Source organism: Colletes latitarsis, chromosome 11 (assembly GCF_051014445.1).
Source record: "Colletes latitarsis isolate SP2378_abdomen chromosome 11, iyColLati1, whole genome shotgun sequence".
Classification (NCBI taxonomy): domain Eukaryota; kingdom Metazoa; phylum Arthropoda; class Insecta; order Hymenoptera; family Colletidae; genus Colletes; species Colletes latitarsis.
In genome coordinates, this window is record NC_135144.1 from 17954912 (window position 1) to 17982202 (window position 27291).

Consider the following 27291-nt stretch of genomic DNA (forward strand, 5'->3'; position numbering starts at 1 on the left):
CGCGATCTGGCCCTCTTATCGTTTCCATCTCTTTCCACGCTTGCGTTCGCCATCTCCCTTGGCCCCGCCATTTTTCCTGTCGGCTGTTTCTCTCTCTCCGGAAACCTCCGGTAAGGAGGTATGTTTCAAGATTGGTTTAAAAAATCTTCAAACGTTCCGCGATTCGGCTTAAACGATTAAATTCTTTCGAAAACTTGCGATAGAATCGAATCCCTCCCGTCAAACCTTCCTCCATTGTCGGGTTCTTCAATTTTCCGCGGCTTCCTTCTCCTTATTGATTTCATAATTGTTCCTCAAATAGAGACGACGATTCCAAATTATCGGACGACGATCTTCGCTGGAGGCTAGGGTCACCGTACCCGTTTTAATTATCCTAGAATAAGTGTCACTGATCCGCGATATTCGCGAACCGAGTTCCGTGTAATATTCACGAGCCGTTAACCTAAAGTTATCGTTGATCGTCAGTATAACTGGAATTAACTATTACGAACGTTATCGAGGGAGATACAGTTGAGTGTTGCCTGCTTAAATGTCTCCGAATATTATTTATTCCCCACCCTTTTGTTAGAATTTTCCGGTCGAGTCTTTTTTATAGCTTTTATAGGTATAGGTTTTGTTAAAAACATTTTATAGTTCTGTATGTATGTATTTAACTTGTTCGTGAACTCGTCCAATAAGACTTCCGAACAGGCCCTGTCTTAGACGACAGGATGTTGAATAGTCGATCGAAGGGTTAGACAAACGCTTGCGAGAGAGACAAGAGCGTAGCCCTCTGGTGGCGAGTACTGGAGGTGACGCCATAGATGCAAGAAATTATTTAATAACAAAATTGGTACTCTGTTCGTACATTATGTTACACGTCCTTTGAATATAATAGTAAGCTTTTCGATATACGTTATTTTGTATTACATAATACATATAAATAGCTGCGAAAATAAACGAACGAATGATTTTGATTTGCACAAAGCCCCGAAAGCAATTTCATCGTGTTCGATTTTCGTCCCTTGAAAGACTGTCTGCCCGTGATTGAACACTCTGTATAATCTTGGGCGACGATGCAAAGAAACCACTGGAGTATGTTCGGAGGAGTCCGCCGTCTCGCTTCCTCCGACTATGACCGTGCACTATGCATTCTATTCGTCTGTGCAACACAGAGACCCGGGGTCCATTAGTCATGTGCTTGATTAGAGGGACGAACCAGAAATTTTTCATTCGTGAAAGGCCTCCGCTTTGTTAACCTCTTTGTCAGGCGAGGTAATGTCTTCCGCGGGACAGCCGCCTCCTTGGATTGGCTAATTTCCCTTTTCCTAAGAGTACCACCTCTGGCCACCGCTTTTAGCGTCTCTGTCGCCGCGCGGCTCCGCTAGTTTCTAGGTTATGGAACGCGGGGACGCGTGTCCCGCTTCCACCAGACGGGAAAGCATTTCGAAACGAATCGGACGGAACACAAAGGGACAAGGCAATCTTTCGCTCTAGAATGTTCAACGATGCTCGTAAAATGTTGTCGCGTTTGCGTCGAATTTTTAACAATTCCGAAATACGCGTCGTGTTAATTCATAGAACTACGATTCCGATTGCTGATGTTCAGATTTCAGATGTCAGAATAACTTTATTGGATGCGTGGAGCTTACATAAAATTCTCTAACGATTCAAACTTATGGCATATTTCCATTCACGTTCTCTGATCGCCGATGCGTCGTACGCGATAAGAGAAACCTGACGGTAAGTTTCCATCGTTGCTGGAAGCAATCGGGTTCGAGAACTCTGGAGAAGCGGACGTATGGTCGAAGATGCTACGGTCTACGTGGCGCGAGCGCGAAAAAGTGCGAAGGATGCTGTCGCGAACGAATTTCGTCGCGGCGTTTCGTGATTGCGCATCGATTTTTCGGTCGGCGCGGGATGGAGGGTAGTGGGGGGGGGGGGGGGGGGGTCGTCAGGTTATTTGAAGAGTGGCAGCAGGGACGGCTGTAAATTCCGCGAGGGCCTCGGCCAACTCCCGGCAAACAAACGGCTCTGTTAAATAAACGCGTCGTTCGCGTATTAATCCCGCCCATGTGACGACTGCATTATGGCCCCGTCGAATTTACTAGGATGTATAGGAGCGTTGAAATTTAACAGTCATCGAAAATATCTCGCGTATCGTTCCCGTCGACCGCGAAATTCTGTCAACGGGCAAATCGCGGGAGAAATTTTATTTCCGTTTCGAATACAGTTCCTCGCACCAACAACACGGTTAATTACTACGAATATACTACGAATATACAGGGTGTTCGGCCATCCCGGGGGAAAAATTTGATGAGAGATTGTAGCGGTCAAAATAAGACGAAAATCAAGAATACTAATTTGTTGATGGAGGCTTCGTTAACAAGTTATTAACGTTTAAAGTTCCCACCTTACTGAATTTTTTTCTAGAAACTGAGTAGGATTTCGGGGGTAGGTCTATTCACCAAAAATTATTGTAATTGACCCCCGCAACCGAAAACTATTTTTCCAGAACGATTTGAAATTTTTTAATTTTGTCGAAAAATTTCACGCCTTCTAGAATTTTTTTCTCGAAAGTGGATAGGATTTCGGGGGTATATATAATGACCAAAAATGATTGTAACTGCCCACTGTAATTAAATATAATTTTTCCAGAACGATTTGAAATTTTTTAATTTTGTCGAAAAATTTCACACCTCGAATTTTTTTCTCGAAAGTGGACAGGATTTCGGAGGTATGTATAATGACCAAAAATGATTGTAACTGCCCACTGTAATTAAATATAATTTTTTTGTATGATTTGAAATTTTTTAATTTTGTCGAAAAATTTCACACCTCGAATTTTTTTTTCGAAAATGTGCAAGATTTCGGAGGTATGTCTATTCACCAAAAATGATTGTAATCGACCCCCGGAACCGAACATAATTTTTTCAGAATTAATTGAAAATTTTTTTTTTCGCAGAAAAATTTAGGCACCTACTCAGTCGATTTTTCTTAAAAATTTGTTTTTCATTTTTAATAAATTTGTTTGACACTCTACAGAAAAGTTGTCTAATACTTTTTTGTAGGTACCCATAGGCTCTACTTCCAAAAAAAGTTTCATTGAAATATATTCACTATTATAGGAGTTATGGCTGTTTGAAAATTGGACCATTTTTATGGGGTTTTTCTAACATTACGGGGCCAAGGAACAACCTTTCCAATATTTTTATAATTGTTACATATTCTACACTAAAATACGCGGCGTTTGACTTTTTGAACATTAAAATCCTCCAATCCGTTCAGAAGTTATGACATTTTAAAGATTTGCATGAAATTCCAGGGAAGCATTTCTGGCCTTACATTAGATTTTCGGAAAAGAATTTTTTTCTCGAAAATGCGCAGAATTTCGAGGATGTGTCTATTCACCAAAAATGCTTGTAATTGACCCCTGTAACTAAATATAATTTTTTTAGTACGATTTGAAATTTTTTAATTTTGTCGAAAAATTTCACGCCTTCTCGAATTTTTTTCTCGAAAGTGGGTAGGATTTCGGGGGTATGTCTAATGACCAAAAATGATTATTATCGTCCCTCGCAATCGAAAATAATTTTTCCAGAATGACTTGAAATTTTTTTTTCGCCGAAAAATTTCAGCACCTACTCCCTGCCGATTTTTCTTAAAAATTCGTTTTTCATTTTTGATAATTTTATTTGACGCCCTACAGAAAAGTTGTCTAATACTTTTCTGTAGGTACCCATGAGCTCTACTTCAGAAAAAAGTTTCATTGAAATATATTCACAATTGTAGGAATTATGGCTGTTTGAAAATTGGACTATTTTTATGGAGTTTTTTTCATTTTGCATGGTCAAGGACCAACTTTTCGAATATTTTTGCGATTTCTACATATTCTCCGCCAAAATACGCGTAGTTTGCTTTTTTAAACATTAAAGTCGTCCAATCCGTTCAGAAGTTATGACATTTTAAAGATTTGCATGAAATTCCAGAGAAGCATTTCTGGCCTTACATTAGATTTTCGGAAAAGAATTTTTTTCTCGAAAATGCGCAGAATTTCGAGGGTGTGTCTATTCACCAGAAATGCTTGTGATTGACCCCTGTAACTAAATATAATTTTTTTAGTATGATTTGAAATTTTTTAATTTCGTCGAAAAATTTCACGCCTTCTCGAATTTTTTTCTCGAAAGTGGGTAGGATTTCGGGGGTATGTCTATTCACCAAAAATGATTGTAATTGAGCCCCGCAACCAAAAATAATTTTTCCAGAATGATTTGAAATTTTTGAATTTAATTTTTTAATAACTTTTTAATGCTGCCTCAGTCAAGAAATTGATATTCTTGATTTTCGTCTTATTTTGGCCCATAGAATCCCTCATTAAAATTTTTCCCATGGGTAGCCTAACACCCTGTATATGCGACGCTTCTTTTTTTTAAATCATATGTCTCTGTGACTCTATAAATTATTCGAGTGCCAAAAAATTCTTTCAATCCAATGTTCAGCGGTCGCCAAAACTTTAACAAAACGTACAAATGTTTCGATTGTTTAGAACCGTCAGGATCGAAAGCACCCATTGTTTCGGTCGTCGATAAAAATATAAATCGAACCAAAACAACCGTAGGACTGGAATGCTATTCGAAAAACAGAATTCCATCGGAAACGTACGATCAGGCACGAGTTTGCCCGATTCCGAAATAAATTCCTTCCCGTTGGTACCCATCCGCTGTGAAAACCGGATGATTAAAATTTCTTCCTTTTTTCGGCAGAAATGTACATCAAGCATATGCTTTTGTACCGGCCACTCATTCGAATCTCCGGGTTTCACAATTTCGGTTTTTCCGCGAGGGAACGTTCCCGAAAAAAAAACGAGAGAAACGGGACGGGACCGTTCTCGTCATTTCGTCCAAAGTTTGGAGGTTGGAAATTGTTCCATCATGATTAAAATGTTCCGTTTGCCGCGATCCCTCTATTTTTCACCGTCGTAAACCGTGAACGTTCCGCGGCGTTGCACGGGAACGCCGAACATCGAAAACCGGGGACACAGGAGCCCCGAGAACACGATAAAAAGTAAAAAATAAAAATCGATTTTCGCGTCTATTCCAAGCGCTTGCCCGGGGCCCGTAATGCCGTTAAGACGGTCCTGACCCAATATGGCGGCGGGACAAAAATCCACGATACGGTAAAATAGGATCGAGCGCATCGAGTTCCTCTCGGAGCTTTATCGTTCTCCGTTACAATCGAGGCTCGGCCAATCAATCCGTCGTTCCAGTACTTTTCGAGGCTTGGTCGGGCGGTGGTGGTACTTTGATTACCGTCTACGAGAAGAAAAGGAGCCGGGGCTGGTCGGCCTTGTCGATGACACCCACATTCGCCCACTTAACTATATCCACCTCGGTCTTCGTGGCGCGTCTGCACGAGCGGAGCTGTGTCTTTGTGTCGTCGCAATCACGAGGAGAGACCGAGAACCAGCTATACACCGACATCGAGGACGACGACTACCACGGGCAAGACGACGACCGCGGAGGGGCAGGGGGGAGTGCAGAGGGGACGGTGTGGGGGTAGGGGGAAAAGAAGTCGTAGATTAATCGGGGACGCCTAACAATCGCGGTGGTATTCTTCGTTCACGTGCTGTTCCCTGGCTCCCGACTCCCTTTTCCGCACGAGAGGACGAGCCTCTGAATTCGACGAGAGTCCGTGCTACCGGCGAAACAGTCGGGAAAGAGTGGCGAAGTGAAAAAAATAAAATGAAATGAAAGAGTCCGTGCGGCGTGTCCTTAAAATAGCTGCTGCTGTCACGCGAATTGAACAATCTGTCGTTTTTTTTATTGCTAGAGGCTATTTGCACTTAAAAACCGGACGAAAATAACGGTAAACCATCACAAAATAAAACATGGTTTTTTTGGAGAATTCCTGATCGATGGGTTCGAGAAACCCCTTCCTCGACTTTCTAGAATTAAAGGTTGCCCAGAATATCCGGCTTCGGCGCGAAAATGTTTTGAAACAGGATTCCCCTAGCCATGGAAACCTGATAGTGATCGACCAACGAGAATGTATGAACCAAATAGAGCCCTCTAGCGAGCTGGAATTCTGGAATCAACTCTTCTCGAGATGCACCCATCTATCGTAGATCTCTGTGTATACAGGGTGTTCCAGTAATCGTACAACCGAAAAGGGGGCGATTTTTCGTTCAAAAGTGAATGAAAAACACGTGGAATGAAATTTTTGTTCTACGACCTTCGATTGTTGGGGAAAATGTACAAATCTTCGTTGAGAAATGTGTATACAGGGTGTTCGACCACCCCAAGGAAAAATTTTAATGGGGGATTCTAGAGGCCAAAATAAGACGAAAATCAAGAATAGTAATTTGTTGATGGAGGCTTCGTTAAAAAGTTATTAACATTTAAAGTTCCGCCGGTACTGAATTTTTTTCACGAAAATGCGTAACATTTCGGGGGTATGTTTATTCACCAAAAATGATTGTAATTGACCCCCGCAACCGAAAATAATTTTTGCAGAACGATTTGAAATTTTTCAATTTCGTCGAAAAATTTTACTACCTATTCGAATTTTTTTCTCGAAAGTGGGTAGGATTTCGGGGGTAGGTCTATTCACCAAAAATTATTGTAATTGACCCCCGCAACTGAAAATAATTTTTTTAGAACGATTTGAAAAATATTTTTTTCGTCGAAAAATTTAGGCACCCCCTGTCGATTTTTCTTAAAAATTCGTTTTTCATTTTTGATAATTTTATTTGACGCCCTACAGAAAAGTTGTCTAATACTTTTCTGTAGGTACCCATGAGCTCTACTTCAGAAAAAAGTTTCATTGAAATATATTCACAATTGTAGGAATTATGGCTGTTTGAATATTGGACCATTTTTATGGGGTTTTTCTCATTTTGCGGGGTCAAGGACCAACTTTTCGAATATTTTTAGAATTTCTACATATTCTCCATCAAAATACGCATAATTAGCTTTTTTAAACATTAAAATCGTCCAATCCGTTCAGAAGTTATGACGTTTTAAAGATACGTATGAAATTTCAGTGAAACATATCAACGCTATGGTCAGACATTACATTTTCGGTAAAGAATTTTTTTCTCGAAAGTGGGTAGGATTTCGGGGGTATATCTATTCACAAAAAATGATTGTAATTGACCCCTGCAACTGAAAGTAATTTTTCCAGAACGATTTGAAATTTTTTAATTTTTTTGAAAATCTCATCACCTACGCGAATTTTTTTCACGAAAGTGCATAGGATTTCGGTGGTATGTCTATTGACAAAAGATGATTGTAATTGACCCCCGAAACCGAAAATAATTTTTCCAGAACGATTTGAAATTTTCTTTTTCGCCGAAAAATTTCAGGGAAACATTTCAATGTATGGTCAGACATTACATTTTCGGTAAGGAATTTTTTTCTCGAAAGTGCGTAGGATTTCGGGGGTATGTGTAATAACCAAAAATTATTGTAATTAACCCCTGCAACTGAAAATAGTTTTTTTAAAACGATTTGAAATTTTTTAATTTTTTTGAAAATCTCATCACCTACACGAATTTTTTTCTCGAAAGTGCATAGGATTTCGGTGGTATGTCTATTGACCAAAGATGATTGTAATTGACCCCCGCAACCGAAAATAATTTTTCCAGAACGATTTGTTAATTTTGAATTTAATTGTCAATAACTTTTTAACGAAGCTTCCATGGACAAATTGGTATTCTTCATTTTCGTCTTATTTTGGCCTCCAGAATCTCCCATTAAAATTTTTCCCGGGGGTGGCCGAACACCCTGTATAATGGTCATTTTACTTTTGGTCACGATGGGTTAGGGGTCGGTGATGGTGGGACACCCTGTATAACAGGGACTCCTGGCTGGAGCCCGGATCGAAGCAGAGCCGCCGCGTGTGTAGGTACGTCTGTTTCCGCTGACGCTCCCGCAAAAAGCTAAACGTCAGGGCCCGGCTACACACATAGTTCATGCGACGCGGTGATGTATGATGCGTGTGTGGAACCGTGTAACGGATACGGGACCGATGGAGCGAGATTACCGACGACAGATAAGATCCTGATGATGCCAGGTCGCGCCAGCCGCTCGTATCCAGCTTCTGATAGACAAGTCTGGTAATACGTGTGTTTGTTTTGTCGCCGCGATCGCGATACGTCTACGTGGCCCACGGTATAAATTGCGACCAAACGGGGGATTGAAAATGGAGTTTCGAACGGTGTCTCGGAAATTGACGCGACGAATGTGCATCCGGTGTCCCCTACCACCGACAAAAAAAAGATACAAATAAACTTGTCCATACCACCGCAGATCGATACGCCGCTGAATGTATCCATTGTATCGAATATTGAGTTTATTATCGCTGGTACAGCGGCCCGCCAAAGTATTCCAACGCTCTGTAATTAAATATTCGCAATTTGAAAAGCTATTTCGTTAAGCTTCGTGACTGTCCCGTGGGCGTCGGTCACCGATAACCGACAGACGACTCGATTATCGACGTAACTTCTTACTAATTGTTCAAACGATGGACACAACAATTGAAAATCTTAGAAAATTGTAAACAAAACAATTAGCCGCACTGTTCGAGACTATTGAAGTTGTGCAATTGTACGCTTTAAATTAGGTAACGTTATTGTACTTCTTACAATGCTGGGATCCGCACGTTGGATAATCGACCGTAGAAAAAGTTCCGGAACTGGGTTGAGAAATTTTGCCACACCCCACTCTATTCTCTGGATCTTTCGCTAATCGATTTTCATTTATTATCAGCGTTAAACAGTTCCACGCGGAACAAAAGCTTTGTCTTATGGAGAAACGTTTTACGTGAATCCAGAATTTTTTAAAAATTTAGCTTAACTTTGGTAAACTATTTCAGATGTCTTGGTACACTAAAGGTATTTTCTTTGAAGTATTCATTATACATATTCTCAATGTCTAAACAAATACTTCGTGTGAGAGCCGTGGATAATTAGATCATGGTGTTTAAGAATACTTTACGTAGATACGATGCAAATATCTGTTGGTGAAATAATGCGAATCTCCGAATGCAATTAACCCAATGCAATCGGTATCGATTTCTGACACATAATTTAATTTGATTCATTTAATCTCGAGTAAATATAATTATAAAAAATGATTAAAGTACATAACGTTTTAAGGGAATAATTTATAACCTAGGAAAATAATAGATTTTTCAACGTTAACGAAAATAAACACAAAATATTACGCACGGACACAGGTGGGAAATTAATTAATGTTTTACAATATTTATTCACCAGCTATATTACGTTTATTGTTACATATTTGCGAATTCTCCATCGCAGTGGTTCATAAATACAAGGATAAACAAGGATTAATATCGACGAAATACAGTGTAATTAACTTTAAATTAAAACTCTTGACTATTGCTGCCCAGAATCCACTGTCGAAAACGTCCATGCCTCGCGCTGATATTTCACCAACACGTATGTATTTATGGTCGCTCGAGCTCTTCGCGAATACTGTACCAACGCAGTGACAGTCGCTCGGGCTCGAGATTGATCATTTGCGACAAACATACGCATAGTTCCGTTACTGTGTGCGTTATAGCTCTCGAGATGAAGTGCACTGGTCACTCCGGACACAGTATACGGAGGGTTAGTCAAATTTAATATCTTACGGCTCGATATTAATTTTACACGACCCGCTGCTATCGAATTAAATTTTTTAACCCCCCGAACCGGAATATTATTATCGCGTATTCCAGTGCAAGAATTCTAATCGAGTTTCCCGTTTGTCGCATTCGTAAATGCTTTATTTACTCAAATTAACACGAAGACTAATTAAACCACCGTGAAACAGAACCGAGACGGCCATTTCGCCGCAAGTAAGAAACGCTCCGTAGAATTTGAACGAGCCACGGCGAATCGAATTTGCCGGGAGCCACTAATGCTCGAAACGTATAACCGCCGTCGAGCCGTAAAATGTAATTGAAACCGTCGCGTCGGGCCGGACGCTAAAAATAGAAAAGAAGAAGGCAACGGGGGACCCCGGGAATCCTTGGAATTTAAACATTCCAACGAGTCGGCGTATTTTTCAGCGCTGGCCCGGCGTAACTCGATATCGAGTGTCGGGTATCGAATTATCGAGGGCTCCGTCCGACCCGAAACTTCGACGAGATTAATAAGAGGGACCAAATTCTATAAGGTCCAATTTCTGGCGTACCCTTTAGGCGTAAATTGGACTCGTTCTCCCGGCGATATCGACGTTTAACCCATTATCGACGTGCGATATCGTTTCCCCCCCGCAACGGCGAAAAGATAAAAGCCCGCTACGCCAATGCTCGGATAAGTGAAACGTAGTCGTTCCCCCGTTACCGAGAGGGGGGCGTCCTTCAATTTTTTCAACCTTGTTCTTCAGTTCGTCGACATTTTCAACTTGTTTACCCATTAACACGTTGAATGCCATGGGGGTCACATAATTCGAGTAAATTTTTCAATATTATCATCGTAACTAAAATGGTGTGTAGAAGTTAATGCAGTACAGGACATGTAAAAATAGTTTTATTTATACAGGGTGTTCGGCCACCCCTGGGAAAAATTTTAATGGTGGATTCTAGAGGCCAAAATAAGACGAAAATCGAGGATAATAATTTGTTGATGGAGGCTTCGTTAAAAAGTTATTAACGTTTAAAGTTTCACTAGTAATAAATTTTTTTCTCGAAAATGCGCAGGATTTCGGTGGTATGTCTATTCACCAAAAATGATTGTAATTCACCCCCGTAATCGAAAATAATTTTTCCAGAACGATTTGAAATTTTTTGTTTCGCCGAGAAATTTCAGGGAAACATTTCAATGTATGGTCAGACATTACATTTTCGGTAAGGAATTTTTTTCTTGAAAATGCGCAAGATTTCGGGGGTATGTCTATTGACCAAAAATGATTGTAATTGACTCCTGCAACGAGTAATAATTTTTTTAGAACGATTTGAAATTTTTTTTTTCCGTCGAAAAATTTCACACCTTTTCGAATTTTTTTCTCGAAAGTAGATAGGATTTCGAGGGTGTGTCTAATGACGAAAAATGACTGTAATTGACTCCCGCAACTGAAAATAATTTTTTCAGAACGATCTGAAATTTTTTGTTTCGCCGAAAAATTTCAGGGAAACATTTCAATGTATGGTCAGACATTACATTTTCGGTAAGGAATTTTTTTCTCGAAAGTGCGTAGGATTTCGGGGGTATGTGTAATAACCAAAAATTATTGTAATTAACCCCTGTAACTGAAAATAATTTTTTTTAAACGATTTGAAATTTTGATTTTCGTCTTATTTTGACCTCTGGAATCCCCCATTAAAATTTTTCCCAGGGGTGGCCGAACACCCTGTATATAACATGTAAGCTTAAATATTATGCGTGCATATTGCGATATGTATTAAAACACTCCAAACAAAGGAAAGGTGAAACAGTACAGTCTCCACATTATATCACAACTTTCTTGGAACAGTTTTTTTGCCTTTGTCCTACCTAGGTTTTTTGAATTTTTTTCGTAACTTTACAAAATCGTCGCGTGATCCTGACTTTCCCGGCCTTTGTTTTATTTCACGACGTGGTTTTCCCAGTAGGCTCGTACGAGAAGAACTTTCCCACAAAACTATGTATTGCAAAGAAATTTGAAAATTCTGCGACAACATAGAAACGCATTTCAGTGCCATGGGCGGTCACCGGTGACCTCGCTAAAATAAATTCTTCACACATAATTATACACGTTAACTTGTCTATTGTAAGTAATATTTCACCATTAATATGTAGTGCATAATAAGAAATACATGTTTCAACGTGTTAAACAAATTAGAACCTAAGTTCCCCAAATAATGAATGTTAAAAAATATTTACAAAAAGAAACATTATCATCGCTGAAAAGCTGGATGGACGTGTTTCGAAAACGTATAAGTATCCAAGCAAAATCGATAAGGATCGTCGGTACGAAAGGAAGCATCGAAATTTTATTCGTCCCTGACACCCGTTCTCGCGCCTCGATGATGAAAATTGCATCTCCCGTTCCAGCTCCAGGCGACGATTTTATTTATTTAACGGCCGTACCGTGCAATTAAATAGCTTTCGCCCGTGCAAAACGCGCGACGCTCGCAAATATTAATTAGCCGTTGAATATTTCCTGTTTCGCTAATGTACGATCGAAAGGTCACCGTCGAACGTGATATTGCAAAACGTACACGGCCATTTATCGCCGTGCTTTTATTTCGTTTACGAAACGTACTCTGTGCCCTTCCTTCCGTTTCCCTCCTTTAGGAGCGCACGGTCCAGAAAGTTTGATTTTTGGCAACGGCGGAACCGCCTTCGCCACGTACAGCGCTTATTTCCTTCCCTTTTCAGTTCCTCCTGGCACTTTTCCCTGCCGGCGTCCCAACTTCGACCACATACGTGCAGGTTCCTATTCCACGAATAGGTGGATGCGTTGCATCTGTCTCGTAACACCCAAGGGATGTATGCTCGGATACCGGGGAATGGCGGAATCTATAGACGGTGCTTCGACGCGATAAAAAAAATCCCCCTCCTCGGTATCGAGCTCGCAAAACTCCCGGGGACTTCTCCAAGGTTGTTCGAGAACTTTTCTCCGCCACGCACGCCGCGATACTTTTCCAATCCAACGGGACAATAGCGAATTTAGGTAATGACCCAAACGTATCGAAATTGGGGACTCTTGTTTTACGTGTATTTTAACACGTGGACAGTAGTGGCAAAAAGTTCAAGACAATAGAATTAAGTAATTAGTAGCAACGCTTCCCGCATTCGTCAACAGAGGGACACGGAATACCTACAACTTTCTCACTAACGCTCGATCGCCTTATCCTATGTATATTCTTTACGTGTATTTTAACACGTAGACGGTGGAAAAAAGTTTAAGACAATAAAATTAAATAATTAGTAGCGACGCTTCCCGCATTCGTCAACAGAGGGATACGCGTAAGCTTCAACATTCTCACTAGCGCTCGATCGCCTAATCCTATGTATATTCTTCACGTGTATTTTAACACGTAGATGGTGGAAAAAAGTTTAAGACAATAAAATTAAATAATTAGTAGCGACGCTTCTCGCATTCGTCAACAGAGGGACACGGAATACCATCAACTTTCTCACTAACGCTCGATCGCCTGATCCTATGTATATTCTTTACGTGTATTTTAACACGAGGACAGTAGTGGCAGAAAGTTTGAGACAATAAAATTAAATAATTAGTAGCGATGTTTCCCGCATTCGTCAACAGAGGGATACGGAATACCTTCAACTTTCTCACTAACGCTCGATCGCCTGATCCTGTGTATATTCTTCACGAGTATTTTAACACGTGGACAGTAGTGGCAGAAAGTTTAAGACAATAAAATTAAGTAATTAGTAGCGATGTTTCCCGCATTCGTCAACAGAGGGACACGGAATACCTTCAACTTTCTCACTAACGCTCGATCGCCTGATCCTATGTATATTTTTCACGAGTATTTTAACACGTGGACAGTAGTGGCAGAAAGTTTAAGACAATAAAATTAAGTAATTAGTAGCGATGTTTCCCGCATTCGTCAACAGAGGGACACGGAATACCTTCAACTTTCTCACTAACGCTCGATCGCCTGATCCTATGTATATTCTTCACGTGTATTTTAACACGTAGACGGTGGAAAAAAGTTTAAAACAGTAAAATTAAATAATCTGTAGCGACGCTTCTCGCATTCGTCAACAGAGGGACACGGAATACCTACAACTTTCTCACTAACGCTCGATCGCCTTATCCTATGTATATTCTTTACGTGTATTTTAACACGTAGACGGTGGAAAAAAGTTTAAGACAATAAAATTAAATAATCTGTAGCAACGCTTCCCTCATTCGTCAACAGAGGGACACGGAATACCATCAACTTTCTCACTAACGCTCGATCGCCTGATCCTATGTATATTCTTTACGTGTATTTTAACACGAGGACAGTAGTGGCAGAAAGTTTGAGACAATAAAATTAAATAATTAGTAGCGACGCTTCCCGCATTCGTCAACAGAGGGATACGCGTAAGCTTCAACATTCTCACTAGCGCTCGATCGCCTAATCCTATGTATATTCTTTACGTGTATGTTAACACGTAGACGGTGGAAAAAAGTTTAAGACAATAAAATTAAATAATTAGTAGCGACGCTTCTCGCATTCGTCAACAGAGGGACACGGAATACCTTCAACTTTCTCACTAACGCTCGATCGCCTGATCCTATGTATATTCTTCACGAGTATTTTAACACGTAGACGGTGGAAAAAAGTTTAAAACAATAAAATTAAATAATCTGTAGCAACGCTTCCCTCATTCGTCAACAGAGGGACACGGAATACCTTCAACTTTCTCACTAACGCTCGATCGCCTAATCCTATGTATATTCTTCACGTGTATTTTAACACGTAGACGGTGGAAAAAAGTTTAAAACAATAAAATTAAATAATCTGTAGCAACGCTTCCCTCATTCGTCAACAGAGGGACACGGAATACCTTCAATTTTCTCACTAACGCTCGATCGCCTAATCCTATCTATATTCTTTACTTGTATTTTAACACGTGGACAGTAGTGGCAAAAAGTATAAAACAATAAAATTAAATAATTAGTAGCGACGCTTTCCGCATTCGTCAACAGAGGGACACGGAATACCTTCAGCTTTCTCACTAACGCTCGATCGCCTAATCCTATGTATATTCTTCACGTGTATTTTAACACGTGGACAGTAGTGGCAGAAAGTTTAAGACAATAAAATTAAGTAATTAGTAGCGACGCTTCCCGCATTCGTCAACAGAGGGACACGGAATACCTTCAACTTTCTCACTAACGCTCGATCGTCTAATCCTATGTATATTCTTCACGTGTATTTTAACACGTAGACGGTGGAAAAAAGTTTAAAACAATAAAATTAAATAATCTGTGGCGATGTTTCCCGCATTCGTCAACAGAGGGATACGCGTAAGCTTCAACATTCTCACTAGCGCTCGACCGCCCAGTCCTATGTATACTCTTTTTCAGTCTCGAACATTTTCTTGAAAGTGCAGGAAACAAGAAAGCACGATAGCCTATTTAAAATGCGAAGACGTCCCTAATGTCTCGTTAACCCTTTCGCCCAGAATGAAGATATCTACGCTATTTTTCGTAATTTAAAGAACCGTGGAACTACCTGAAGCGGCAAAGCCATCGCGAAACGTCTTATCCCAGGGGAAAACCCGTAAATCAAATTAAGCGTAATTAAAAACGTTAATTGCTCTTCATATTTTCTGGTCCCCGGGTATTTTGAATCTTGAGCGTATTTAGAAAATCCTGCAGAAATTTCCTCTTTGCTTATCGTCAGTAATTTTTAATATCACATTATTGCACTCTTCGCAGATTCCAGCGGAGAGAATCATAATAATATAACGAAATACCTCGTTTGGAAAGCAATTCTTATCAATCGTATATTAAAAGAACTAAAAGTGTACTAAAAGAATATGAAAGATACACGGGCATCGCACATGCAACTGTTCGTCAGATAAATGTAAAGGGAAAAGAAGTTTGAAAGGTTTACGCTAGAATGTCCCCTTAAACGAAGTCCGTGATTCCACCGTAAATACATATCTGTCAAAACAAATGTCTGCAATCTGTTTGCAGTTGGCTGGCAGCCCAGGAAGCCGCAAATAATCAGTACATAAATTAGGCCGTTTACATCCAGCGCGGGCTACGTTCTTCTCCGAAATCAACGTCCTTAATTCAGGGGAGAATCAACTAGGGAAATTAAAGTGAAAGGCGATTCGTTTTTAGGAGCGTGCCCCAATCGATAACCGTGCGAATGTGTAAAGAAAACCTAACCGCATTACACAGTGGGACCACAGACGATGTATACGAGTAGACCTTTCACCTTATGGACTTTCGTGGCCCAATCCGACTGCCATACCGACCTGAAAATTCGGAGGTGATTTTAGCGTTCTCGTCAGTTGAGAAACTATTCGCTGAATTAGTATCGATAGGCAGATTGTTATATAATACACGCGAGTTAACTATGGGTAAAGAATTGAAATTCATTTTTAAATCTGTTGGTAATGTTGCGAGTGACACGAAAATGGTAATGGACCGAAAGAATACATTGGGTGAAAGGTCTACTCGTATACTTCGTCTGTGGTGGGACCATCGCATACTAAACGCGGTAAAAAACATTTTATGACTGAAATCGTGTATCCGTCTCTTTATGCCTTATTCTTATCTAATTTTATGAACATCCTCAGTTGAGACGCTTTTAATTATCTAAACGTAAATTATACATCTCAGGAATTCATTTATATTTGAAATAACTGTCGTCCAGAGGCCCCGGAAACGTCACTTTTTCCTGGCATCTTTCCCTCCCGAACCGAAACGTCCTAGCGTTCAATGGACGCTCTGATACGCGTCCATAGATATGAGACAAAGTGATAAAGCTAGATCTGGATAGACTTTGTCGGACGACGAATATTCCGGGCGAATTGAATGGTCTGTCCGTCGATGGCTATCGGTCCGCCATGGTTCGAATTCAATGGGCGGCTAGGCTTTCTAACTCGACCACCAACCACCAACCACCGAGGACGTACAGTCTGACCAGGACAAAAGTAAAAAGGGACTCCATGTTTTACAAATTTTTATATCTTAAAATACCGCTAAAATACGTTTGGTCTCGTTTTAATCAAAAAAATTTCACCATGTTGAACGAAATACCTTTAGAAAAAGCGAACGAGAACGAAAAGCTTTTAATTCTGCATTCCATTAGGACATCGATACACGGACGTTTAAACTTCTACGAACGCTCGGGGTATCGTTCCCTCTTTGTCTTTCGCTCGCTGTCCTGCTCTACGACGGCTCGAATATCATCGTGCACTCGGGCAACTAAACTTGCTGAAAACATATTGCATTTCAAAATCGCCTGCTCGTCGAATAACTTTGAAAATTAATTCTAAAATAACGCTGGTGTCTCGAACTGGACTCGGAGCACACAGGTCAGGTAAATTCGATGGATTTGATACGGAGAAGAGAGACATCGATCGTCGGGACCGGGCATATAGCAATCGGGACGGAAAGACGAGCCTCGACGCGAGAACCTATAATTAAGCAACAGGTTGTGGCTGTTTCTTTCCGCGGATTTATGAAGAATTTTAACACGTTCGCTGCCGGATCAAAACCCTCTAATATTTTGGGAAAGTAAAATGTTGATTTTAGACCATTGTTAGCTACGTAACCTAACATTTGTTTCAGTACTTATTTTCGTAACCTTAAATCTTCACAAATTCTGTTCAAATCTATTTCTCTCAGCTTCTTAACGTCAGAACGAATTTTTGTAGTATCATAATGGCGAATAATTGGCAGTGAAAGCGTTAACCAAGCCCCCATGCTATCTTCGGGCGGTCCGCCATCGACGTCCATCGACCGTCGGGAAACTGCACTCGATCGCGAAACGGTTGGTCGTCCGTCTGATCAATAACGCGGAAAGAGTGTCGCTTGCCAACCGGCTAAAGGTGACTTTAACGTCGTTCCCGGAACGATTTCGTGACCTGATTCCAGGAAGATTAAAGGACAGAGAGAAGGTAAATGTTAATGGAACAGAATTAAAATGGGGGGAGCGAGACTTCTTGGTTCTGCCTCCCTTGTTCTGCTTCTGGCTAAGGGTCCCGACTCACGGGGTCGAGCGACGCAGAAATTAACGAGCTTTTATCGTTACACGCCGTTGCCGGGAATAACGACGCGGATCTGGCATGTACCAGGGGGGGGGGGGCGTCTTAGGAGGTAACAATTAATGCCCCGGTTGGTAAATTATGTGCAAGACGTTCTACGACTGTATCACAGTATTTTGGAAGGTTTTCTTACGGTGTTCGAATGAAACTTAAAATTTTCAATTAGTTCCGACGTAACGGTTATCTTTTTACTTTTAATTTGTTCTAAGAAAATGGTTTCATATTTACGCCATATTTGGCCTGTCCCAATTCTCTAAATAACGATAAGTAAGAATCGTTTATAAACTTTTATGCTTTACTTTAAAATATCTGCCTACGAAATATGGGTTTGTCGAGAATGGGGTCACCGAGCGACGGAAGGCAGTTTGCCTTCTGGCAGTAGGTCTACGAGGAAGAGCAGGACACTTACACCACGACCGCAGCCACCTACATAACCTAATAGATGCAAATTCAATTAACCGCTCAAGGTCACGGAAGGGTTTACACCGCCATACCGTTTATAGTCCGGGCCACAATATAGCGAGGTCGTAAACTCGAGTGGGTGTCAAAGTTTACACGTTTCAGCTCCCGAAACAAATGAATTGACAGAAATACGAGCAACTAAAGGCCTTAGACCATGGTCAGGGCCGTACGAAGAAATATTTTATCTAGTGTCGCCATTTTTAGAGGTATCGTAACAGGTAAAGGTCTTACTCGAGTCTTTAATTTCTTAATTTACCTGCTTATAATACAGGGTGTTCGGCCAGCCCTGGGAAAAATTTTAATGGAAGATTCTAGAGGTCGAAATAAGACGAAAATGAAGAATACCAATTTGTTGATAGAGGCTTCGTTAAACAGTTATTAACAATTAAATTAAAAAGTTTCAAATCGTTCTGGAAAAATTATTTTCGGTCGCGGGGGTAAATTACAATCATTTTTGGTCATTATACATACCTCCGAAATCCTACCCACTTTCGAGAAAAAAATTCGAGTAAGTGTTGAAAGTTTTGGGTGAAAAAAAAAACTTTCAAATAGTCTTGAAAAAATTATTTTTAGTTGGAGGGGTCAATTGCAAGCATTTTTGGTCAACAGACATACTCCCGAAATACTACTCAGTTTCGAGAAAAAAATTCATTACCGAAAATTTCATGTCTGACCATAGCGTTCATATGTTTCACTGAAATTTCATGCGTATCTTTAAAACATCATAACTTCTGAACAGATTGGACGATTTTAATGTTTAAAAAAGCAAACTACGCGTATTTTGATGGAGAATATGTAGAAATTCTAAAAATATTGGAAAAGTTGTTCTTTGACCCGCTAAAATGAGAAAAACTCCATAAAAATGGTCCAATTTTCAAACGCCCGTAACTCCTACAATAGTGTATATATTTCAATGAAACTTTTTTCTGAAGTAGAACCCATGAGTACGTACAAAAAAGTATTAGACAACTTTTCTGTAGGGCGTCAAACAAAATTACTAAAAATGGAAAAGGAATTTTTAAGAAAAATCGACAGGGGGTAGGTGCTTAAATTTTTCGGCGAAATTGAAAAGTTTCAAATCGTTCTGGAAAAATTATTTTCTATTGTGGAGGTCAATTGTAATCATTTTTGGTGAATATTTTGCAGAATTATTAGACAATTTTTAAAAAAACGGATCGTCAATGCTTCATAAATATAATAGTAAAGATAACTGTAAATTTTCAAAGCAATTGATTAATTAGAACTGGAGTAATTCTGTACACCGTTTTGTGGAACATAGTTTCGAGGAAAATGCATTTAAAGTTTGGTATACGCAGGTATAAGCAGATATTCATTGTTTAAGGCTGTAAATTTTCAGCAAAAACATTGTTCCGACACTGGGACCTTCCGCATGATGATTTTAAGGCTTCAAACTATTATTTAAGCTAAAAAACAAAACATCGAATTTTTCAAAATTTTAGAGTTACCTAACCCCTTAACGCTTTGAAAGGAACATACAGAATGAATAGGTCAGTGACGAGAAATTCGTCCTGTACCCTCAGACACCCAATCGGTCCTATATTTCGTCTAAACAAGCCAAGCTTGGAATACAGTTGCACCCTCTCGACTTGTATTTCGCGACGCTAAACGCAACATGCGCGTCGATGGTTTTTCTCGCATAAAGAAATCTTCCTCTTTTCGAAGAGAAAAAAACCAACAGGATCGGAAATCGAAGAAGGCCGAAGTACACGGGCAATTTGCGCAAGGATTCGAATTCGCGGATCGGGTTGTTGCCGCTGTAACGGCGCCATAGAGCCGAACTGGAGCGAAAGGGGCATTCGGTTGTTACGCAAAATAGTCCTTCTTTCGTCGGTCGTGGTCTAAGCATCGGCAGGCATAACGATCGACGGAACCTGCGGAAGCGGAATCCGTGGAACCGTAGAAATCGTCGATCCTCGAACACCGAGGAGCTGCCTATTCTTGGCTGACGACTCGCCGGCCCCAATTTCGCATCGATGGAAACGACTAGAGGCGGTGGGAGGGGGGGTTACAAGGAGGGGGTTACAAGGAAGGAGGCCAGCAGAAGGGTAGGGGGAGCTGATCCACCGCGAAGAGGTCCTCTCAATCTGCAGTTGATTTTCTCGTGCACCGACCCAATTTCGAACCCGGTGCGGGCAATTTAACCCGCGTCCGCCTCTTCCTTCCATATCTTCCCGCCGGATTGCCGGAACACCGTTTTTCTTGCACCGAAATAACGGTCGGAACTGATTTTCGAAGCGCCGCGAGGCTCTCCCCCACGGCGGACCAAAGCGTACCCGACCTAAACCGTTATCGTAATCGCGCCATCTGGCGTACGGATACGTAATTAGCAGATTAAACGTAGCCGCAGCGAAGTCGTTGCCACAGAACGAAATCGTACCGCGACGGAGTACAGATTGTCAACACGGTTGATCGAGTTTCACGGCGTCACGTTCGTCGTCTCTCGTTATCAATTATTTTTTGGCACTCGATGACACAAAGATTCGCCGTCCGTGGGTTACGACAGCCCGTCACGCTTAACCACCGCCTTGCTTCGTGACTGCAAACGGTAGAGGAGTGGGAGGAAGGGGGGGGGCACGCCGACGGAAGAACAATATTTATAAAGGCGTTCGGGGCCATGTTTGCGGGAATTCATTGGGAATTCTCGGCAACGGGGCGCCGCGGTATATCGTCTGGCTGCGACATTGTTGTTCCGCGACCCCGTACCTCTGTTCTTTGTTCGCCGCTGGTCGCCCCGCGACGCTGGTTGCATTCATAATTCGTCGACGATTTAGAAAATCGTCCGATCTGAAACGTCTGCTCGTTTCTCAGCGCCCTCCGGCCCACGGCGTATTCAATTGACTGTGGCGCGTAAGTTCCTAGCAATTCCAGGCGACACTCGTACGGCGGTGCCGTATATTTGCCGGCAGAGGGCAGGGGGCGAGGTAGTTTCTACCACCCCGAATTACCATATTCCACTTTCCGCTACGTGTTCCCGGGCCGGGTTTGGCCCAGATTCCTCCTGCCGACTTAATAAACAGAGCCTTTAGCGGCACGCGTACGACGCAGTTTCCCGCTTAAATCCAGTTATCTTTTATGAGATTTCTGCAACGCCAGTCCGTCCTCCCCTGCCCCCCCTCCTTTATCATCGGCAGGTTGGGCGACGCGCGGACGAAAAATTAGAAACGAACAACCGAGATAAATTCGAGCCCGGCCATTTGTTCCGGGAATAAGGAAACATGTTCCCGTTCAAGAGATAAATATGACCAGCTGAATGGAATTAGCATAATCCACTCTTCGTCTTAAGAGTGGGAGCAGACGGGCCTCTGAATTTTAAATATCGACCATTCGTTTAACCTTATGCCCCTAGGAATCTTGCGTTTCTATAATCGTGCGTCTTTAGATTTATTTTATATACAGGGTGCTCGGCTACCCCTGGGAAAAATTTTAATAGGGGATTCTAGAGGCCAAAATAAAACGAAAATCAAGAATACCAATTTGTTGATCGAGGCTTCGTTAAAAAGTTATTAACAATTAAATTCAAAAATTTCAAATCGTTCTGGAAAAATTATTTTCCGTTGCGGGGGTCAATTACAATCGTTTTTGGTGAATAGACATACCCCCGAAATCCTACCCACTTTCTATAAAAAAATTCGAGGTGTAAAATTTTTCGGCGAAAAAAATTTTTTACAAATCGTTCTAAAAAAATTGTTTTCGGTTGCGGGGGTCAATTACAATCATTTTTGGTCATTACACATATCCTCGAAATCCTACGCACTTTCGAGAAAAAAATTCCTCACCGAAAATTTCTGACCATACATTGACATGTTACCCTGAAATTTTTCAGCAAAAAAAATTTTTTTCAAATCGTTCTAAAAAAATTATTTTCGGTTGCAGGAGTCAATTACAATCATTTTTGGTCATTATACATATCCTCGAAATTCTATGCACTTTCGAGAAAAAAATTCCTTACCGAAAATATAATTTCTGGCCAGAAATGTCTGCCCGAATTTTCATGCGAATCTTTAAAACGTCATAACTTCTGAACGGATTGGACGATTTTAATGTTTAAAAAAGCAAACTACGCGTATTTTGGCGGAGAATATGTAGAAATCGCAAAAATATTCGAAAAGTTGGTCCTTGACCCCGCAAAATGAGAAAAACCCCATAAAAATGGTCCAATTTTCAAACAGCCATAACTCCTACAATTGTGAATATATTTCAATGAAACTTTTTTCTGAAGTAGAGCTCATAGGTACCTACAAAAAAGTATTAGACAACTTTTCTGTAGGGTGTCAAACAAAATTACTAAAAATGAAAAAGTAATTTTTTAGAAAAATAGGTGCCTAAATTTTTCGACGAAAAAAAAAAATTTCAAATCGTTCTAAAAAAAATACTTTTGACTGTAGGGGTCAATTAAAATCATTTTTGGTGAATAGACATACCCTCGAAATTCTACCCACTTGCGAGAAAAAAATTCGAGAAGGCGTGAAATTTTTCGACAAAATTAAAAAGTTTCAAATCATACTAAAAAAATTATATTTAGTTACAGGAGTCAATTACAAGCATTTTTGGTGAATAGACACACCACCGAAATCCTGCGCATTTTCGAGAAAAAAATTCATTACTGGTGAATCTTTAAACGTTAATAACTTTTTAACGAAGCCTCAATCAACAAATTGGTATTCTTGATTTTCGTCTTATTTTGGCCTGTAGAATCCCCCATTAAAATTTTTCCCAGGGGTGGCCGAACACCCTGTATAAATTTTGTCAACCCAAGTTGATATTTTATTCAATTTTTATGTAACGACTTTACTCGACAAATAAAACAGGGTTATGTTAGGTGGAGGAAGTATGTCAAACGGGGATCACCGAATAAGGCTGTTTTACGACCTAACCTAAATCGTGGGACTTACATTCAATTATGCGAATCGTGTCGTTTTTTGTTTTGACAATAGCATGATTCCAGACTCGCGAGATACCTAAATAGGAAATTTGTCAATTGAAATGTACATACTTAACGTATTACCGACGGGAAACGAGTATTCTCGTTTTTCGACAAATGTGTGTTTCTCTAGTAATTCCTCCGACAATACAATAAAAAAATTCTATTATCCACGTATAACTTCTGAACATTTTAATAAACTATTTTAATTACAAAAACACTTATCACATTTTCAATATACACATATTGAAGGAATTCTATGTCATTAAAATCATCCTATGGTAAAGTTTTAATAAAAATGCCCCGTCGTTGATGTGTTAAGAAGGTAATTTGTTTTTATGACACAAGTATCGTTAAATTAATTTAGTAACAGATGAAAATCATATAAGAAGACAACGATTGCTAGAGTGATTAATTGAGGTTAGGTTTAAGAACCTCAGTTTCGCCTCGCCATTTTGCATACTTTATTTTCTCGTATTCCATCTCTTGTAATAAATTAGCATTTATTTTTCATGGATATTTCCGCACTGTGTATGATTTTTTTATAAGGATCTATTTAACTTCGATTAAGTTCCGAAACAGAGTTCGTATACAAACGTATTTTAGGGATAAAGGAAGATCAATCCCGGTAAGAATTGCACGTTGTATTGGCTCGGACGTTTTAGTCTAAACAAAGATTAATCGACACTATCCGCATCAGCTTTACTCATGGTACTACATTTTTCTTAACCAGAGATTGATCTTCCTTTCTTTCTCTCCGCAACGCATCGTATTTACACGATTCTACTTACGCGAAAAGATTTTTAACGAATCAATAGCGCGAGCGGAGGACCGTTTCCTCGATTGCAATTTATTTAAACGAAAATACGTTGAAAATTTGAAAAAATAAAAACGAGTTTTCCATAAATCAAGAGATTGACGTGTCGAAGATGGCGGGGAATCGATTTCCTCCCTAATCCTATACACGGATCGTAAGCATTAACACGGCTTAACGGGAAAAGAGGATTTTCATCGATGCAGGATTTAGCTTCTGTAATTGGATATTACAAAGAGGAGATTATTTGGATTATCCGGAAGTGAAATCGTCGTAAAGAGTATGAATATCACGATTCATAAGTTACAAATAGTATGCATCTTTGCCCCGTGCGATATAGTTATATTTTTTGAATTCCCACATATGGATCATAGGGATGTGACCGTTAGTGTTTCGCTAGCTCCCCACAGTGGGAATTCAACGAATTACAAACGCGCCAAATTTAAATTGTATAGTAATGTAGACCTGCTTAATTGCATAGTTCCTACATTTCAAATGTCAAATTGTTTCAGTCAATTATTTAAATACGCGATAAGAACTATTGCTTAGGTGTAAACACTCGCTTTAAAAAAAAGAAAAAGTATAAAATCATCTGTAATCATCTGTCTTTATATACGTTTTTATACATTAATATGACATTTTGTATATATTTATATTATAAAGAAATCAGTTAGAATTTAAAATTTGCAGGTTAGTTTCGCGTATACATTATACTTTGTTGAAAAATTTCACGAACATTTATGAAACGAATATTGAAACAATGAGAAATAAAACTTATATTTACATCTATTTATCACTTAAAATTTTTCCTTTTCTTTCTCCTAATAAGAAAATTATGTTAACATTGCTTTTAGACCATATTGTAATATAATACATAATACAGTCCAGGGACATAATTCGTGAAAAGTAAAAAGAACGCTCCCTACCAATCAAAAGCGATCACGAAGAATCACGAATCACTGTGAAAAATCACCATGATTGGGAATGAACGTGATCGAATCACGAGTGATTCAAAAATAGTAGTTCACGCCATTTCTAATTGATTAGTGTACAGGCGACGCGTTAAAGAACTGCGATGGGAACCGTTCTTGTTACGTGTTTGTGGCACGTTTTCATGGAGGAATTTTTCAGGGTGAGGGGGCATGTTGATGTGCCGGCGGTTGCTGCTGATCGCAGCCGCGATCACGGCCTCGATCGAGGCTGGCTCCGCTAGTTACCATCCTGGAATCCCGTCCAGCTACCCTGGATACCCCGACTTCGCTGCCTACTCTGGTCTAACGACGTCCGAGTCTGCCTCGAGCGCCACCACCACGCCGACGGCCAACTCGGAAAATGTGCCTACCTGCAGGTAAAACTGCTCTGCATAATCTCTCCTTTCCATTCGGTTTATGTTTCATAGAGAAGACCGTAAACTTTGGAAATTCAATGATCGTACAGGTTGATTCGTAACGTGTGGTGTCTAGTCCAATGATCGATAGGGGATACGAAGTAACTTCAGCTAACGTTGAAAATAACCGTTAGTAGTACTGTACCCTCGAGAAGAGACAATTTGGGGGGCAAGGAAGCCCATACACGGTGTTGGCCATTTGTCACTGAGAAATTTGGTTCCTAAACGTATATAAATATCAAAAACTACTATGAGTATTACTTTAAAATGTGTTATTAATTGTAATATTGCAAGAACCTGTGAGACAAAATGGCGCCTCCCTTGATTTAGTAACAAGCGTCACGTAGTTGGCGCTAGTGTTTCGAGCCGCATTTCTCTCTAGATTTTTTCCTCGAAAAACCTTGCAATACACCACGCGTTATGAAACACCCTGTAAAGAACCGTGACGTCCAGTATTCTCTTATTTTTATTTCGCTCCGGCTATTTCCAATCGCAGCGCTTACAAAGATAGAATTAAATCCTGATCCAAAATCGTTACCGAGAGTTTTTGAACGACGGTCCGCTATTAAAACCTACGCGTGTCCATGGGACAGCTATCCGTGCCCGCGGCGGAAGCGAATTTAAAAGGTTTAGCGTACGTTTTATTTGCATTCCATTTGCAGACCTTCCGAGTACTTATGCGGCACGGGAAACTGCATCGCCCAGGACAAATACTGCGACGGCGAAAATGACTGTGGCGATAAGTCCGACGAGCCGAGATATTGTACCCGTGAGTCTCTCGGCCAACACGTTTCGTGCGATCGTTGGCGGTGGAAATTTTGAATCTACAGAAACAAAAAAAAAAAAAAAAAAAAAATCAGTATGCTCGTCACATTTAATCCTGGAAGCTCGTCGAGACCACTTAAGTTTTCCACGCTACTCGTTATACGTTAGGAGGCAAATAATATTTGTAAAACGTAATATACATAAGATGGAAATAGAGCAACTCTGTTTCCAGATTCAAGTTTAGGACTAGAGATCTCTACTAGGAATACCTAGGGGATATTGCAGAACAGACTGTGGCGTCGCCTCCCATGCTCGCCACCAGAGGGGTCGCGTTCTCACAAGCGCTCGACCAACCCCTCCGTTGCTATACAGGGTGTTCGACCAACCCTGGGAAAAATTTTAATAGGGGATTCTAGAGACTAAAATAAGACGAAACTGAAGGATACCAATTTGTTGATGGAGGCTTCGTTGAAAAGTTATTAACAATTAAATTCAAAAATTTCAAATCGTTCCGGAAAAATTATTTTCGTTTGTGGGGATCAATTACAATCATTTTTGGTCATTACACATACCCCCGAAATCCTACGCATTTTCGAGAAAAAAATTCGAGTAGGTACTGAAAGTTTTAGACGAAATTAAAAAATTTCAAATCGTACTAAAAAAATTATATTTAGTTACAGGGGTCAATTACAATCATTTTTGGTCATTATATATACCCTCGAAATCCTACACACTTTCGAGAAAAAAATTCCTTACCGAAAATCTAATTAGGTGCCTGAATTTTTCGACGAAAAAAAAAAAATTTCAAATCGTTCTGGAAAAATTATTTTCGTTTGGAAGAGTCAATTGCAATCATTTTTGGTGAATAGACATACCCTCGAAATTCTACCCACTTTTGAGAAAAAAATTCGAGAATGTGTGAAATTTTTCGACGAAATTAAAATATTTCAAATCGTTCTGAAAAAAATATTGTTAGCTGTGGGGGTCAATTACAATCATTTTTGATGAATAGACATAACCCCGAAATCCTACACACTTTCGAGAAAAAAATTCAGTTCGTGCGAAACTTTAAACATTAATAACTTTTTAACGAAGCCTCCATGAACAAATTGGTATTCTTGATTTTCGTCTTAGTTTGGCCTCTAGAATCTCTCATTAAAATTTTTCCCAGGAGTGGCCGACCACCCTGTATATACATTCCT

At 40.1% G+C, this 27291-nt stretch overlaps 1 protein-coding gene across 2 annotated transcripts in view; it reads left to right on the forward strand.

Annotated features, from left to right (window-relative positions):
- Positions 1-27291, forward strand: part of LOC143348505 (uncharacterized) — an 81616-nt gene that overhangs the window by 43447 nt on the left and 10878 nt on the right. For both annotated transcript variants that reach the window (XM_076778780.1, XM_076778779.1), the window contains exons 2-3: positions 25069-25285; positions 25987-26093. In XM_076778780.1, the coding sequence (XP_076634895.1) occupies positions 25080-25285; positions 25987-26093 (313 nt within the window). In that variant the 5' untranslated portion in view covers positions 25069-25079. The remainder of the gene's footprint in view (positions 1-25068; positions 25286-25986; positions 26094-27291) is intronic.